The sequence below is a fragment of the Stegodyphus dumicola genome, chromosome 1, assembly GCF_044657685.1.
Source record: "Stegodyphus dumicola isolate Sdum_Otavi_A_Nest chromosome 1, ASM4465768v1".
NCBI classification, from domain to species: Eukaryota; Metazoa; Arthropoda; class Arachnida; order Araneae; family Eresidae; genus Stegodyphus; species Stegodyphus dumicola.
In genome coordinates, this window is record NC_140768.1 from 71527698 (window position 1) to 71545942 (window position 18245).

Below are 18245 nucleotides of genomic sequence, written 5' to 3' on the forward strand. Positions count from 1 at the left end.
TTTCCCGCAATCTATAATAAAGTTTGGAATTTCTCCATTTCGACTCCTTCAACAACTATACATATATTATACTTTCTTTCTATTTTTTCTGTGTTTTTTTAAAAGTTTTATCAGCTATGGTAAGGTTTTATCAGCTATGGTAAGGTTTATCAGCTATGGTAAGGTTTTATCAGCTATGGTAAGGTTTATCAGCTATGGTTTTAATGTTTCCTCTTTGAGTAAAAGTATGTAAATATAATGAAGTACAGTTATTAATTTTGGTTCGTAATAATAACACACACATAATATTTTATAAATTAAATTATGAACATTATATATATTCAATATTTGTTATTTAATATTTAAGTTTATTTTTGCTGCTAAAAGTATTTAATGATACTTAACAATAAATTTTCTCAACTCCTACTTTAATAAATCTGATATACTTAGAAATTTATATATTTCTTTTTTTGAGTTCCATTCTTGTATTTTTCATGTCACCAGGTCAAATAAAATTCTTCCATTAGTTTGAGCAATGCCGTAATATCGTCCATCTTCAGATCTGATAGCTCTTAAAACGGGAAATATAAATGAACCCCCATGTGCGTGTAAATGACATAGTAATATTAACATGCATTTCAATATGCGTAAAAGTGATAATTTGATATTTTTATTTTTCTTATTTAATATGTCACTAAAGATAAACTCTTATGCTTATCCGAAAAGAATTTTTCTTCCTTTCTTTTAATCACTTTCATTTCTAAATGCTTTATGACGTTGATATGATCACACTAAAGTTGACAAAAATTATCACATTTTACAATGATTCACGAAACTTTGTTCCCTTACGGGGCAGTTCTATTTGAAATAAAAGAAAATGTTACTTTGTTCACAGTTTCGAAGTAGCATGTGTCACAATACACAATTTTCCACGTATTGACGTTCTTGGATGCATCGAGAAAATGCCTTGTTATATGGTCTCTGCCATTCTTTCGGATAGCTTCCGTCACGTAAAAACGTTGACCCTATAAAATCCTGTTCAGAAGGTAAAAACGAGTGCAAGCCTCCATTCTATTAAGCTTCTGACATCGCTAACATATCAAAAGACTTTTAGAGATTTTGCCACTCGGGTTTGTGAGGGCAAGCCTTGAAGTGTCCTGTCATCAAACCCAGCTTTTATTTCTGACCACCCACGAACAGTTGCGGTTGCATTTTTTAGACTATTGACGGGACATGACCGTCTACAGAATCATTTATTTCGCATTGGACTAGCTTATTTGCCGTTGTGTGTTTTATGTAATAGTGGAAGGCCAATGACTGCGGAACATTTGGACGAGTGTGAAGAACTGACAAATTTTTCTTGTAGATTTCAGCGCTATTGCAAGCAAGGAGTTTAATGGCCTAATGGACAATGTAACTGGCAGAGATAGAACTAGCTTTGAAAGTCAAATGTTTGGCAAATAAAGCAGCTTTATCATGACAGAGGTCTATTTTTGAGTAGAAGAAGCCAAGATTCTTTGCTCAAACTCTCTTTGCGGAGAATGCAATAACGAGCGAAAGTATTCGAAAGGTATATCAAGTCCTTTTTCAATAAAACGTGAAATATGCTATCATGGACAAAGATACATTTCTTCTACACATGTTGAGCTCATGCTTTCTGACAGTCATATTTAAACAATGTAAGTTCCATCACATAAACATGACATTTCTTTCAATCTTTTTGAGCACAGAAGTATAAAAGAACATATCATAAAAAGACTCATAAATATCTATAATTTAGCTTTCAAATTTCAAAACTGCTTAAGGAATGATTAACAAAAGCTACACATTACTAGGATGAAATATGAGAGGCATTGATATAACTACTATATTAAATAATTCTGCTCTATCATTTTAAACAATTATGCAGTTTAACTGGCATTGGTTGATTAATTTTTGGATCATATGAAGTTTTTTTTGCGTGATGAACTACATGCTTATGTAAAACATAGTGAGATAACTGTAAAATCTAAATGTAGTTTTCTACCGTAGTCAGGTCTAAAAAATTAAAACATTCCTAATCATGGAATGATTAGCAATGTTTCAACATAGATGGAACTGTTACAAAATTTTAGTATTCAAAATTTGAAGGCAAAAAAAAAAGTTTATTATGGTACTCCAAACAGAAATTTTTATGCACATATTTGCAGTATATTGAAACAGTCTGATTTTAGAACTTACATTTTTTAACTTTCCGTTAAATTTTAAGCATTAACTACTTATCCTTTTGTACGGAAATTTAAATAAATGTCACAATAGATGTAAAAGAAAGAAAATTTGTAATCAGCATTGTTCTCGTGCTGATAAAACTATACTGAAAATTCTGAGTTAAACGTTTGGAAACCTGAAAACTATACAAGTTAGATAAGAAGCCAAAGGATAATTAAGCCCCACGAAATGATTAATTTCCCTAATTATGAAAGCCAAATATTGCTATATTTCCGCTCACGTAAAATGTTTAACAACTAATTAATGGAAACTTCCTTTCAAACATAAGCATTTTGAGTTCTGTTTTTGCTTCATATCTTTTATACATAGTCCTCTTTACTGCTGTTAGTATTTCTGCGTTTTTACTATGTTTTGCTTTATATTTACCATTACTTTTTAATGTCTCATTTTGAACAAGAAAAATTGTATCTTTTCATGTTTAAGAAAAATAAATAAAAGTTTAGAATTAAAAATTAAAAATGCAAGAAAAATTACAAAACTTTAGAGTAAAGCATGGGAATTTGTTTGATTTCTTTGAGAATAATTTGTGTAAAAAAGGAAAAATGTATACGCAAATAGATTAAGTTATTAGTTAATTTTCCAGTATTTATGATTATCATCATTATTTCTTGCAACACTGAATTATAGAAATATTAGATTCCTTATTATCAACAAAGTCCATACACATACTTAAAAATTAATATGCCTGATCGTTGATGAGGAAATGGTTTTATATGAATAGGAAATTGCAAAAAATGACACAGCGTTTTTTTTTTTTTTTCTTTTTTTTCTTTTTCTTTTACGTGCTCCGCCTTTAGGCACTACATGAAAATGAAGGGATGCCCTTTTTTAAGGGAAACGGCTCAACGGCTCGTATTCACGTTACACAAAGGGAAAACCGCGAAACGGCCCATGCAACCAGCCGGGACTCAAACCCCGGAGGAAGCAGAATATTTAAATAGCATAAGTTAGACTAAATGCCTTTTTCCATTAATTTTCAAATTACACTTAGGGAAAAAAAACTAAAATGCTTATAGACAACGTATTCACAAAATGTTTTACCTTTTAAAACAGCGATTCTAACCAACTATTAGCAGATAAAATATTTATCTTTGCTTCGGCCTGCAATTTATGACGTTTTAAGGCAGAATATTACCGTAGCGTGTTGTGAATATATCTCATACGGGTATAGAAAACATTCAGGAAGGTCGAATGCCTTGTTAAAAATACGAAAATAGGATTTCTTGCAGAAAACTGCAGTTCAATATTGCCAAACCGTTTTACTGATGCTCTTTTGAGCAATACTTATTTATGCATAATTTCTTTACTTGCCATACCTTTGTTACATGAGGTATGGTTTCGATTATGATTTCTCATCTGTAATTTAAATTCGATTACCTGTCCTGGGTAAAATGGCTAATCACTAGGTGCATTGACTTTACCTCCATCGAAAAAATTATTTTTTCGAATGAGTCAACATAAATACAAAAATAAAAGTTCTAAGGTTTATGCAAAAGTCCATAAAAGTAGAGGAAATTCCTTAAAATCACAAGTCCATAAGGGTAGTCAAGTAGTATATTAGGCAGCAGGTAAAAATATCGAGTTGGGGCACGTGATGAATACGAGCAAAGGCAGTTACGAAAATATGGGGCATACAATTTTCCTAGGGAAAATAAATCCGTCCAAGTATGTGTTTTATCTTCTGCACGTTTTTAGAATCGCGTTTAAGTTTACTGGATTTTTCTACTTCTTTACCATTTTTAATAACATTAGAGAACAGTAATTCATTAGAAGTACTGGGTTTACTAGCCCATTTCAGCACATTATCAGTGTTCTTATCACTATCATTAGACATTTTACCTAAAATACAACTTTCCTTTTCGAATTTACAATAGAATAAGCAACAGAACTATTATGTGCCCTAAAATGTTCTCACTTACCGAGTAAGTTCTTGCGTTTGGCTTACATTTCCTGAATTTGAGTTTCAGCGAAGTGTCTTTGAGACACAACATCCACATCATGATTTTACTTAATAGCTAATTCACAAATATTACGAAATATTGCTTTTTAGAAATCCAGTGGCCTTAATAAAATCTACAGCGTCGAATTCCTTTCTTAGCTAAATCCTTAATCCGTAAGTATTCCATCCATGTCCGAACGTTCCATTTCTAGATCACTAAAATGATCGTAACTGTCCGAAACTAAATCATCTTGTGCTTCCAAAATTTATATTACACAACATCAGAATAACCAGCGTCGAAAACAAATACAAAGGCATTCAGCATGAAACACGTTCTCACAGCGGAGGTCCTGTAAAACACGTGCTTCCCATACATTGTCCAGCAGTCGAATTCTTCTGCTACACGGGCTGAGTCAATCTTTCTAAGCCACGATCGTGGAGCCAAAGGAGCTAAGAAGGAAAGGAGGGGCTAACCCCGCACTGCGATTGAAGCACTGCTTCCAGGCTTTGGTCTCCAGATAGGGTGTTTTATGTTTACAACCAGAAGTTTCCTGGACAGCTTTGATAGTATTTCGACATCGACAGCTCTATACAAATACATAAAAAAAAAAAAAAAAAAAAAAAAAAAAAACGAGACACTTCCGCATAAAAGAAACATCCATTGCGTGATGGATTACGATCTGATGACAATAAGATTAATGTTTAAATGTGAAATGGATAGTTACTATTTATTATATTATCAGAGAATTGTTAAACTGAATAAAATCGTAAAGAGAGGTATTGAGTGCTCTGCCAAATTATATTTACTAGAAGATTTAAATTGATAATAAATGTATACTTAAACATGCTTTAAGTCAAAAGTTTGAAACTTGATGGCTACATGCAAATATAAAATTATGCATGTTAAAATATTTGTAATTAGGCACATAAGTCAGGTTAAGTTCTATTAAATAGAGTAAGGCATGCAAAGGTTATCTGCCTAAAGGGAGAAATGCCGTCGTGGAGGAATTTCAAAGAAAAACTTTCCTTTGAATGGGTATTTAAAATAATGCACGTAATTTTCATTCAAATTATATTTATATATATATCTTATATAAAAATTTCTGATATAGTATGCTAAATTATTGTAAATTTCTTTACTCGAAAAATATAGTGAATGCACAGAAATTAAAGATTTGCACACGGCTAAAATGAAAAATATGAAATATGTATAGGTATTTATGCATACGCTTAAAAACGCATGTACTATCTGCCTTTAACAAAATACATAAACATTTATCAAATCATTTATAAATGTATTCGGAAAAATGAAAGATTTATTCGTTCATAAACTCCTGTGAAAGTTACTATGAAGAAATCTACTTATTAAATATATTTATATTTATAATAATTATAAATATTATCTAAATGTATAATAACCTTAACATTTAACTGTAAACATAAACTGAAATTCTCTTGACGTTGATAAAATTATTTAAGTAAGAATTGTTAAAAGGCACTGTAAAGAAAATTCTATGAGATGCGTACTTAAGGAAGTAGTAGAGACTAGTTTTAGAACAGATATTGTTGAAATTAAAGGTAAAAAAAAAGCTGATAAGTATTAAAAGAATTATTCCCTTGCATTTTATAATAATTCAGTTACAAGTTTTAGATACTATTAAAAATATCCTTCTTTTATTCCCTTTCAGAAATATTCAGTCAAAGTTCAGTACATGGAAATAAGCACCAATATTTAACGTATTTCACTATTAAAATAAAAAGTTCTGTAATTTGAAATGGAGCGAATAGAGCATTAATTATAAATTGACTCAGAGTTTCGATTTAAAAGATGCATCAGAAGCTAAAAAATCAAGTCATATTTTAAAAAATATTTTAGGAAGAAGCTCTGTAAAAAGAAAAGAAATAAAGCGTAATTTTAATATTAATAATAGAATAAATTTTTATCTTAGTTTTCGTAATCCTTAACCGAATAAACGAATCACCGCATTTTTTTCTAATGTAATTAACGAAAACTCGTGACAATATTTCATTCAAATTAAATAAGTAAACTATTCTGTGAAAAGTATGCATTCAATTCCGTTCAGAATGCAAAGTTGTTTAAAAATATATTGTATTCTTTTCACATACCCAAGACTCTAAAATATTGCAAAAAAAAAAAAAAAAAAAAAAAATAAAAATATATATACTTATATGTATATTTACGACGTAATTACAAAGGTTTTACATCCGATCGTGTCAAAACCCATTGATCCCCCCCCCTTAATGGTAAGTCACTGAAGGTTTTGGTCGCCACCATGGAGGTAGGAAGTAAGAAGGAGTCGCCCTAAACAAGTTTCTCCGTACCCTGCTCTGAAGCACCGGCGATCCCTACGTGGTGACCAAAACATTGGGTCATTTACCATTGAGTTCTATGGGATTTGACGCGTTCGGGTGTAAATATTTTGTAATTACGTCGCAAATATATTTATATATTTTCTTTTTCTACAACACTTCAGAGTCCTAAGTATGTGAAAACAACATTTCATTCTGAACGGAATTAAATGCTATACTTTTCACAGGACAGTTTTCTCAGAATGGTTTAATTTGAATGAAATATTTTCACAAGTATTCGTTAATTACATTAGAAAAAAAAATTAAGGTAATTTGATTTTATTCGGTTAAGGTACAAAAATTAAGATCAAAGTTTATTGTATTATTAATATTAAAATTATGCATTATTTCTTTTCTATTTATAGAGCTTCTTCCTAAAATACTTTCTTAAATATGACATGATTTTTTGGCTTCTTTTAAATCGAAAAATTTAAGTCAATTTATAATTAATGCTCTATTCGGTTCATTTTAAATTAGAGAATTATTAGGAATTGGCGAAATACTTTAAATAAGTATTTCGCTAATTCCTAATAATTAAATAGGTATTAAATAATATTTGACTTTCTCTGAACATTTCTGAAAGGGAATAAAATAAGTTTTTTTTTTTTTTAAGTATTATTTAAAACTTGTAACTGAGTTATTATAAAATGTAAAGGGAATAATTCTTTTAATTATACTTATCAGATTTTTTTTAACCCTTCATTTCAACAATACATATTCCAAAACTCTTTATTACGTTCTTAAGTGCGCATCTCATAGCATTTGCTTTACAATACCTTTTAACAGATTGCTTTCCAATACGAACAATTCTTGCTTAAATAGTTTTATAACGTATTTTTCAACAGGATTTCAATTTATGTTTACAATTCAATATTAAGGTTATTATATATTTAGATAACATTTATAATCATTATAAATTAGATACATTTAATCATTAGATTTCTTCACAGTACTTTCACAGTTGTTTATAAGTGAATAAATTCTTCATTTCAAATACATTTATAAATAATTTAATGAATATTTAAGTAGTTTGTCAAAGGCAGATACATGCTTTTTGCAAGCACATGCATAAATACCCATACATATTTCCTATTTATCATTTCCGGCATGTGCAAATCTTTAATTTCTGTGCATTCACTATATTTTTCGTGTAAAGTAATTTACACTAATTTAGCATACACCCGAAAGTTTTACATAAAAAATATATATGAATATAATTTGAATGAAAATTATAAGTATTATTTTTAATACCCACTCAAAAGTCAGTTTTTCTTCAAAATTCCTCCACGATGGCATCCTCTCTCTTTAGGCAGATAGCCCTTGCATGCGTTACTCTATTTAATAAAAACTTAATCTGACCTATGTGCCTAATTACAAATATTTTAACATACATAATTTTATATTTACATTTAGCCATCAAGTTTCGAACTTTTCAAATCTTCTAGAAAATAAATTTTGGCAGATCTCTTTTAGCAATTTTCTTAAAATCTATATTTTTGTAGTGCAACAGCTTATAATTTTATAAAACAAATTCGTAATCAAAATCGCTGTTGTTAGTTATCGAAAAATAACCAAGATGTGATTTTTGCGTAAATGTCACTAAACTATACAAATTGCTATTATCCATCCCACTATGAATGTTTCTTTCATGCGAAAGTGTCGATTTCTATGGAACTGTCGTGTGTCGAAATACTATCAGAATCTTGTCAAGCGAGCTTCTGAATGTAAACAAAGAACACCCCGTCTGGTGACCCAAGCTTGAAAGCAGTGCTTCACTTCTAGCGCGGAATGGCCCCTCCTCCCTTTCCTACCTCCATGGTCGCCACGAAGGGATCGCCAGTGCTTCAAAGCAGTATATGAGGAAAACCGCTTAGAACCTCTCCTCTTATTTCCTACCTCCGTGGCCACAATTAGTAAATGTATGCTTTACCCATTTTTGGCTAATTTGAACTCCAAGGAGGGCATTTACATGTATTCTAACTTCCTCGGTTATGATCCCGTCAATGATCTTAGTAATTGCTTGAGAAAACAGCTGTCTCTAAGTCGTAGTTGATGAGAGCAACTTTCAAAAAGAATTTGGTCTTCAATAAAAATGAATTGAATCGATTTTCTGTCTTTCAATTGTTTTAATGGTGGATTTCTCATAATTTAAGTGAATACCGTAATTTGCAGGACTTTGCAAAGTAAGATCTACTTTAATCAGACTTTACATTATAAAGTAAAATGTACAAAGAAATTTAATAAAAATTTAGGAAAAAAAACACACGCGTTTTTGCAAAAATATGATCGTTTGGTAATTTTCTAAAATAAACACCTTTAAACTGAATTTAACATAATTATTTTAATCTTTTACAAATCAAGGACACGACTAAACTCATAAAACAGCAAAAGTGGCATAGTTTATATAATTTTGCGACATGATTTATGCATGACACTCTGCATTTAAAAAATAAAGCTGGATTTTATGCGTCTGTAAACTCAAAATAAATTTTAGTTGAATGTGTTGCGAAAAGGCATCTAATCTGTACCAAACTGCAAAGAAACACATTTTGAAAAAAAAATTTAAAAAGGGGGTTTCTGAAAGTAGCCAATTTATCTGCACGCTAACTTTTTCTCGGTATCTTTGTTTTACTTATGTTTTATTTTATATCTTTCTGTACTACTACTTGTAAATTAAATACTAAACTTTTTCTCTAACCTATTACAGTAAATTTCATTTAATATTTATTTTTAATGATTAATAAATTTGATTTAAATTCCAGACAGTAATGGTTAGATTTTAAGTATATTACTCTATATTTGTCTTAAATGTTCAAAATATTTTTTGCTTTATAGTTGTTTATATATGTATATGTATTCTATATTTATTCATGTATTCTATTTTTAATCATTTTAAATGTCCTAAGACTATAAAGTTATTTACAAATGATGTAATGCGAGTACTTTTTTCATAAATATTACACTCATCTAAGCAAAACATCAATTTTTGCAGGGTAATCAAGCCAAAGTTGAAGATTCAGAAGATGATCCCAAGAAAAGAGTGGACAGGATTTTTGAACAGTTGGACAAAGTAAAATTACTAAAGAAAAATAGTGCTTATTTAATAATCATTTTTGGTTTGAGGTCTAAATATTCATTAAAAAATTTCTGTTTGTTGAATGAATTTTGCGGCCCTAATTGCAAAATAATTACCTTAATGTTTTATGTATTTTGTACATTTATTTATACTTCGATTTGAGCGATTTTTCTATTTTGCAAAATCAGTATCATGCCTTTGAAAAGAATGTTTTGCATAAAAAAAAGTAATGAGCTCATAAGATTTAGTTCGTTCAGTTTTTTCCCACGTGAATCTCATGTTTCAATTCCATTCCGACCGAAAGATGCAAATATTAAGTAATTTTAAAAGGCATACCCAGTAATTAACTAAAACAGACTTTTTTAAAGCAAGTTAGATTGAACACATACTCTATCCATCTTATTAGTTATAGCTGCGATATTAAGGTATCCTTGTCCATATATAAGAAACGTCAGGCTTGATTAGACGCTTTAATCAATCAGTTAAAATTTTTGTTATTTGGAAACTGTAGCCCTTTTGAAAGAATATCAAGCAAAACATCTTTCGTAATGGTAGTAAGCAAAAGCCAAAACTAATTGAATTTTCCCATTTCTGTTTAAGATATGCTAAATTATACTGTAGATGAACGACTCTGGTGGAATTACACTCTACTAGTGTTAGTCCTGCAAATTGCAGCAAACTTCACCCGCAGCTTCAAGGCACGATTCATTGTGAGTACACATTTTCAGGGCAGAAACTCCTGCACAATCTAATACACAGCATATAAAATATTTTCAAACTTTTATTTCGGAAAAGTTGATAACAAGACTTATTAATTTTTCTATGTATTTCTGAAAATTGTAACACTATCTTTTTCTACGTCATGTTCTATCGTATATTTCCTATGCGTTTCCGTTTATTCATCTATATTTTTATTTTATTTATTTATTTGTTTTGAAAAATAGGCAATTTTGCATTTTGAAGATATATTAGGCATGACAAAATAAATATCTTCTGCAATTTCCAGGCTCTTAGCGGCAAAATAATTCAAATTACAGTGTATAAATTTATATTAAAAGGAATTTTATCTGTGCTGTAACACACAAAAAAAAGAAAAAAGGAAAAGAAAGGAAAAAAAGCAAAGAAAAAGGAAAAAAGTCAGAAAACTTTGAGGTCGAGATATCTTGAAACCGGATAGATTAGATGGACTTCAACTGCATTTTATCCTTGTTTTTAAATTTTGATGTAGAAGCGATGTTATGTATTCATATATAAATATAAAGTTTCATCATATATAAATTTTAATTGCCTGTTTCTCTTCCAGAATCATGATAACCAGCTTTCTTTAGAAGAATTCAAAGAAGGCTCCAAACATGATCCGAAGATCGTTCAAGCGTTGACGCTGTACGCCCCTTAGCCGCTCCTCTTCTTCTCCTAGCATTCCACCAAAAGCACAAGATGACACACAGAGACTCTTTTCGCACATATCACTCTGACCCCCTCTCCTTCTTTGTCTTTCTGTTGCTGGGTGCCCATCTCATGGTTCCTGTCTACTTTATGTAGGGCAAATATTTCGAAAAGTAACAAAAGTATTCTGTAAACGTCATTTCTGGAAACTGAAGCAATCGAAATTACCTATCCCAGAAATTAACCATAATCCACAATTTCTTCTAAAAAAAAAGTTATGTTTCTAATGAAAAACGTAAGGCATTTAAAAGTTATTTTCTTGAAGTGGACAAAAATTTCCTGGGAATTAAAATGTAACAAATATATCAGGATTCCAGGAACTTAGCTTTCTAGAACTTTCTTTTGGTAAAATACACAGCCATTTTTAACTGAACGTTAAGGTTTCGCATGCGTGAATAAATGCTAAAGCCGTCTGAATTCTCACTGAATAAGAATAAATAAAATCTTAGATACAAAATCATATGCCAGATATTATTTTAAGTACAAGTGCAATTTAATGTCTTCTGCTTTATGACGGTAAATTAAAATGTACGACATTTTGCTTTTCTTGCATTTAAAACTAATCTGAAGCATTAATAATTTAAAAATAAAATCTTTAAATTACTCTTCATTGGAAGATATTCTGGTTTAGCGCAGATTATGTCTTGGAAAATATTTTGATGAATATACATCAATTATCTTAAAAGTATTCTAATGGTATTAAAGGAAACGTTAAAGAAACGAAGCTATCTAATAAAACTTAATAAAAAATTATCCTTATATCAACAATGATTTATGTAATAAAATAACATTATGTTATATTTTACTTAATGTATAACAACATCTTGGGAAAATATTTGGTTTATAAAACAGTCAATTGAAAGCGATTGATGGAAATGCAATAGAAACTACGAAAGAAATGAATCTACGATTAGAGCGAGAGATTTTTAGCGTCTCTTATTAAATTTCATGCAATATTTTTAGCATATTTTTTTTTTGCTGCTTTAAGCTTTTCATTGTTAAGTTTCTAAAAATGAATAACTTTAATCTTTTAAAGTAAAAATAATTTGATAACCTTTAAAAGTTAGGAAATATTGCTATAATTCAGTATTTTTTTAAATAATAAACTCACTTATAGATTGAGGTAATTGTGTAATAAATCTACACCAGTCTCATTCTTTGAGGAGATGATTAAAACATTTAGCTTTTATGAGTTAAAACTGCGTTTTAGTACATCGTTATACGTATAAAATTTGGTAAAATACAACCTTTGTTGCTTAATTTTACATTTTACTTTGAAATATTTCTCTTCTTATTAAATCATAATGTCATTCAAATCCAGTTATCTTTCGTTATTTGAAATTTCCATTTATAATTATTGTGCTAACTTGCTAAAATATATGTTCAAAGCTAAACTTATTAAAATATATATTTCAGATTCATCATATACTCACCATTCATAATATACCAATCATGGTTCAACTGTTTTATTCTGATTCTGATAAAATGTTAAGGAATTGCTTAAAATGTCTTCAGTGGAGTATATGTTACTTAAATATAGAAATATCTTTAAATATGCTTTTTGTGAAATTAACCATAATATTTCGTTAACTATATAGAAGTTTTTTCATATTGTTTGAACATATCATTTTTATAAAATTTATATTGTAACTTTTGCTAATTAAAGTCAAATTCAGATAAAATATACATAAAGGTCATTCAAAAAAATCGTAGGAATCCTGTTATAACTTTTTCTTTGCAGTCTTTAATAATGTGAAATAAAACTGAGCTTCTTATTTGAATATTTACATTTTCATTTGCAACATCAGTATTAGCAATACTACTTAGATATGCATTTAGATACTGTCTACCTAAAATAATAAGAGGATTCATCCGAAACGTAACCCCAGTGATTAATGTATTCTTTCTACAATGCTCATTTTAGGTCTCGATGAAGTGCGCTGTACTTTTTAACGTAACAATTAACAGCTACCAAAACTTCACTCAGACCAATGATATTTAATTAACAAAAAGATTGCTAAGATAATAAACTTAAGTGTAAAACTTTCAGTCACAGACTGTAGGCCAGCGGCGGGTCTCGGCTTGTGATTAAAATAAATATTTCGCGTAAGCAAATATTCATGAAAAGTCTTAAATGTTTTCGCATTTCTTTTCACCATTTTAATTGTTAACTAAACTAAGTTAGATAGATATGCCATCTAAGTACAATAAAGCGAAGCGTAATCTGCATATATCATACAAAATTTCGAAATTAATTATACTTATTTTTTGTAAGTTTGACTATTTTTCTGCTTATCAAAATCTCCTTGAAACATATTAGTCTTAAATGTCACTTTGTATTCAGCATTTAAAAAGTAATTCATTTTATATCATGCAAAACATAATATTTTCAGATACATCCAAATTACTATTATTATAGGATAAAATTTAAACTCATTGCCTTTTATATGAACGTAGGATTTCCGATAAAGAGAGACTATTGAAGAAATATTTAATGAAGGAAAGGAGGATTATGGGGCTTAATGGGCACCCATTGTTTGGACGCGCCTCTTTCATTAAGGACGTCTGCGCGTGGGATGACAGCTCCTAGGGAGTCCAGTCTGAGGGCAGAGCCCATAATGCTTTAAGTTGATTACCTGATCGATGGCAAAACACGATTTTCGTTAATATGTAATCGAATAAGATGCAAACGTCTCAAGCGTTTTTGGAGCTCTTCGCTTTCTTTGTTTATAAATAATTTATTTATCTAAATAGAAATCATAAAATAAAAGTGGATTATTGTATTAAATGTTTCAAATGCATTTTCGACAGATAACTTTCTAAGATAATTATACTTTTACGATATGATAGAGATTAAACTGACGAGTTTTTCAATTATGGAAAATATTTTCCACTTTCAAATGTTTGCTAGTTGATATAAACAAGCATCGATTATTAAGGATGTATGCATATATCATTTGCGTTAAGTCACTTATACTCATTCAACTTCTTGTCAAGGAGATACTTTCAGCTTCATTTGAAAGGACTTCCAAATAAATATGTGTGAGCATAATGCCCAGTGATGTACTTGAAAAATTGGCATGCGCTTCCTAAAAATATTCTTAATCAACTCCGGTTAATCTATCTCTTTAATAAGGTTCGTCTAGATATTAATTAAAATTACCCCATTTTCGCATCCTTTAGTTATGCTGCATTTTAAAATATGTACTGATTTTGCATAGATGAAAGTAGTTTACCAAACGCGAAATTGGTTTGAATGCATCATATATGCTTGGATGCCTTTTCAAATTGAGAACTTTCGTGGTGAACTTTCTCCAGTAGCTCATACAAAAAATTCTGATCTGTAAAAATTGTATATAGAAAAGTATATGAAATAAAATTTAAATTTAACTATATATTCTCGAATAAATACACTTTTGCTGTTAACATCATAGCTAACATATAATTTTATGAAAGCTAGCCAGTAGATTCTTATATTTTTATTTAATTAACCTGAAACAAATGCTACATTTAAATTTATATCTTACATAACAACAACTTTATGGAAGAGCATCACGCCTTCATTCAAAAAAATAAAGTCCATAATATCTTTTCAGCAGAAGCTATGAATAATAAATATATATACTTATGATTCTGTAGAAGTAGTGCGAGGACTCTATCAAGTATTTTCTTTTGCAAGATTTAAGGTGGCAATGCGAGACGAATTCCGCCCGAAAGAAAAGTAGTATTTTACCTTTTTACTCCAGGACCTGACATCCCAGCTTTCTTTCGTCGTATTCATTGTTTGTTTGTTGAAAATCAGAGTCGAAGTTGCAGATTTCAGTTCTCTCTCCCCAGGTTCTTCATATTACCTTGAATCAAGCTGAATCAAGGTAGTCAAGATAAGTTGAATCAATATACCCATGTGCATTGTATTAAAAACCTGTTGTGTATTAAAAACTTGTTGTTGTGTAACCATATGTATTAAAAACCTGTTGTGTATGTTTTATTTGGATTAGAATAAATCCAACCTAACATTAAAATAGCATCAAAATGCTACATCATTCTTCCATTTGCTGCCGAACAAAATTATTAAACTTATATTAAAAGATGGAAGCAAATTTAAAATAAAATCTTTAGTAATATTTATGGAACAACGTGAGGAACATTTTAGTTCTGATTACTCAAAAAGAAACGTCACCATAAATCTACTTTAAACCACAATTTTTAATTTTGATATCGCCTGTATATTTAGTTACGATTTTTTTTCTTCGGAATATGATGTGAAATCATGAGTTATTTGTTTAAATTAAGAGAAACAAGAGAAATTGAGGCTACTTTGAACAACAGGAATAATCACATTATATATTACATACAATCTACGATACAAGGACCGTTAAACATAGAATTTATGCTTCTTACCCTAAATACAGTCCCTTAAAAAATATCTTCCAGATATTTCTGTTGCACTATGAATCCCGGACTGCTCTGATCCAGCTATGTTTAGGCAAATCGTCTCCGTGGCCTGCATTGAAATTACATCCAGATCTGGAATTCCTTGCTCCTGACGAATATGGGCCAACCTTCTCTTAAATCGCATTGACTGTCTTTCTTATTGAAAGCGAAAATAGATTACAAAAACTGATTTTTTCCTACTATCATCTACATTTGTATTAAAAATGTATAATTATTTGATTATCAAAAAGCCTAATGAAAGCTTAACAAAACACGAATTTTAAACTTTTCTCAAACATTAGCAATGGATATTAAATTAACAACATACACTTAACTATTTCGAGAATGTGATTATGTTCGTCGCAGTAATTACATTAAATAATATCTTTCAACCAAATAAACCGAGTCTAATAAGTTGGAGAGATAAATGCAGCATTTGCTAATTTTCGCTCAGAAAGCATTAAAATAAAGGTCAATGACTGTGTATTAATTCTCAACGTATTTCCTTTCAGGATAATGTGACATAACTAACAATCAATGACCATTTACGTATGCAAGGCTCCTTTCATTTCTGTCCACTATATTATGCCAAGACTATTGGAAGAATGATGAATTTTAATAAATTATTCTTCATTTGCAGTTACAGAATTATCACATAAATGCTTAAAACATTAGAAATTTGTCCTTGTTTATTGACTTAGAACTAAGCAATTTGCATAAACTACATTCTTTCCTAGCTGGTGAGAGAATCTGAATGCTGTAACGAAGCGTGACTCGAATTTCTGTCACTCTCTCCGACCCCCCTCGTAATATGTGCGTGTAGTGATTTGAAGTGTTTCTTTCTGAATATGATCTCTGTACTATCTGTTGTGTTGCTCCTTTTCATGTAAATGCATTTCTTCCTTCATCAACTGTTAAGCATTTTAATATATAATGAAAATATAAAACCAGTTTCTTAAAAGTGTTGTCTCTTTCTTTGGATTTACGAAACACATTTCAGTTCACCTAATGTCACTCCGTAAGAATATTCCACATTGAATAATTAAATATAAAATAAATGCAGCGTAATATCTAAGTACGTTTATTTCATTCATTGAAATACAGTTTAAAAGTATTTACATTTCCGTTGGCACAATAATGTATACTATCATCAATAATCTTGCATTCTGGCTAACGCTGTAGAGAGACATATATAGTCTTGAACGTCATTGTTTTACGTATGGTATCAAAAAACAAGAAATTTAATTTAATGAATAATTATTTTGTTAAAACATAGTGCTTATTTGATTATAACTTATAATTTCTGTTTTAAAAAATAATACAAAACAATAAGTTTAACGAGTGATATACAAAGTACTAAAATTTCGATAGCCAGTAGTCACTTAACTAGGTATATTATTACACTATAAGAGCAAATTACTTTCAAAACAGTTTCTAAAAAAATTTGAAACTATATGGCATGGATGCTGAAAGATCATATTATAAATCACAACTTCTTAATAACTCGAAAACACTTATAAAGTTTAGGACTGTAGCTTTATTTCACATCTCCTGTAATTACTTTAACACTTTCGTCACAAAGGTGGAAACTCTCACTTCTCCAAAACGCGAACACACTCTGAGGTTTTCTCTTTTTGCACAGCACTGCTCTCTTGATGCATTTTCTACATTTTGCAGTTCATATATCACGCAGGTAAGACTGAACATCCTCCCGCCCATTGAAATTGCAAATTTCAATATGAGAATATCAAAACAAATTTTGCAATTTGAATAACAATAATATATAATAATAAAACACATATTACAGTAGCATTGTATAACAACTTAAATGAATATAATTATAACATAATGAATACAACACAATTGCAATAATACCATATAGTCTAACTATGGTTTGGCAAAATACATATGTGACGACTACTTCTTTAAAGAAATTTTCCATCTGGTAACCGTAAATTCACAACTCTTACCTTTCCATCATTGCCTGGAAATATCTCAGCAATTCTAGCAGCCAAACCATTTGGTTGGTGAAAGATTCTCATCCTTTTTAAATACAATAGTTCCAACTTTAACATTACTTTTATCAAACTGCCACTTTGAACTTTGATGTAAATTACTAAGATAATCTATTCGCCACAAGTGCCAAATTTTTTTTACATAATTAGTTATTTTTTGTCACTTAGAAAGTCTGTTTTCGAGGATATCTTTTAATTTAGGCTCCGATATAGAGGTGATTTCTCTGCTGATCAAAATGTGTCCGGGGGTACAAAACTCTAAAATCATTGGGATCGGAAGACATAGGAGAAAGAGGGCGAAAATTCAAAAACCCTTCGATTTGTATTGAAATTGTTACAAACTCTTCTATACTTAAATTAGTATTTCCCACGACGTGTTTCAAATGGTATTTAAATGACTTTACGCCAGCCTCCCAAAGACCGTCAAATTGGGAGCCTCGGGAGGGATGCATTTCCAGTCAATACCTTCGGAAGATAAATATCCTGCAAAGTTCATCAGGAGAACTCACCATATTAAGCAATCTCCTTAACTCTGCTGCCGCACCTACAAATGTTTGTGCGTTATTCGTAAATGTTTTCTAGATTTACCTCTTCGTGAAAAAAACCTTTTAAGACAAGAAATAAAAGTTCATTTATGGGGTTAGATATGTTACGATTTCCAAATCAATTGCAATATAAACTTTGTTAAATGCACCTTTACGCTGGTTTTTGTATTTCA

General features: G+C 30.0%; 1 protein-coding gene across 1 annotated transcript in view; it reads left to right on the forward strand.

Moving 5' to 3' along the window:
- The window catches only part of LOC118182922 (frequenin-2-like), a 534041-nt gene extending 517568 nt beyond the window's left edge, over positions 1-16473 (forward strand). Inside the window, exons 7-8 of the mRNA XM_035352310.2 lie at positions 9549-9626; positions 10936-16473. Coding sequence (XP_035208201.1) covers positions 9549-9626; positions 10936-11028 — 171 coding nt within the window. The 3' untranslated portion in view covers positions 11029-16473. The remainder of the gene's footprint in view (positions 1-9548; positions 9627-10935) is intronic.
- The last annotated feature ends 1772 nt before the right edge of the window (positions 16474-18245 follow it).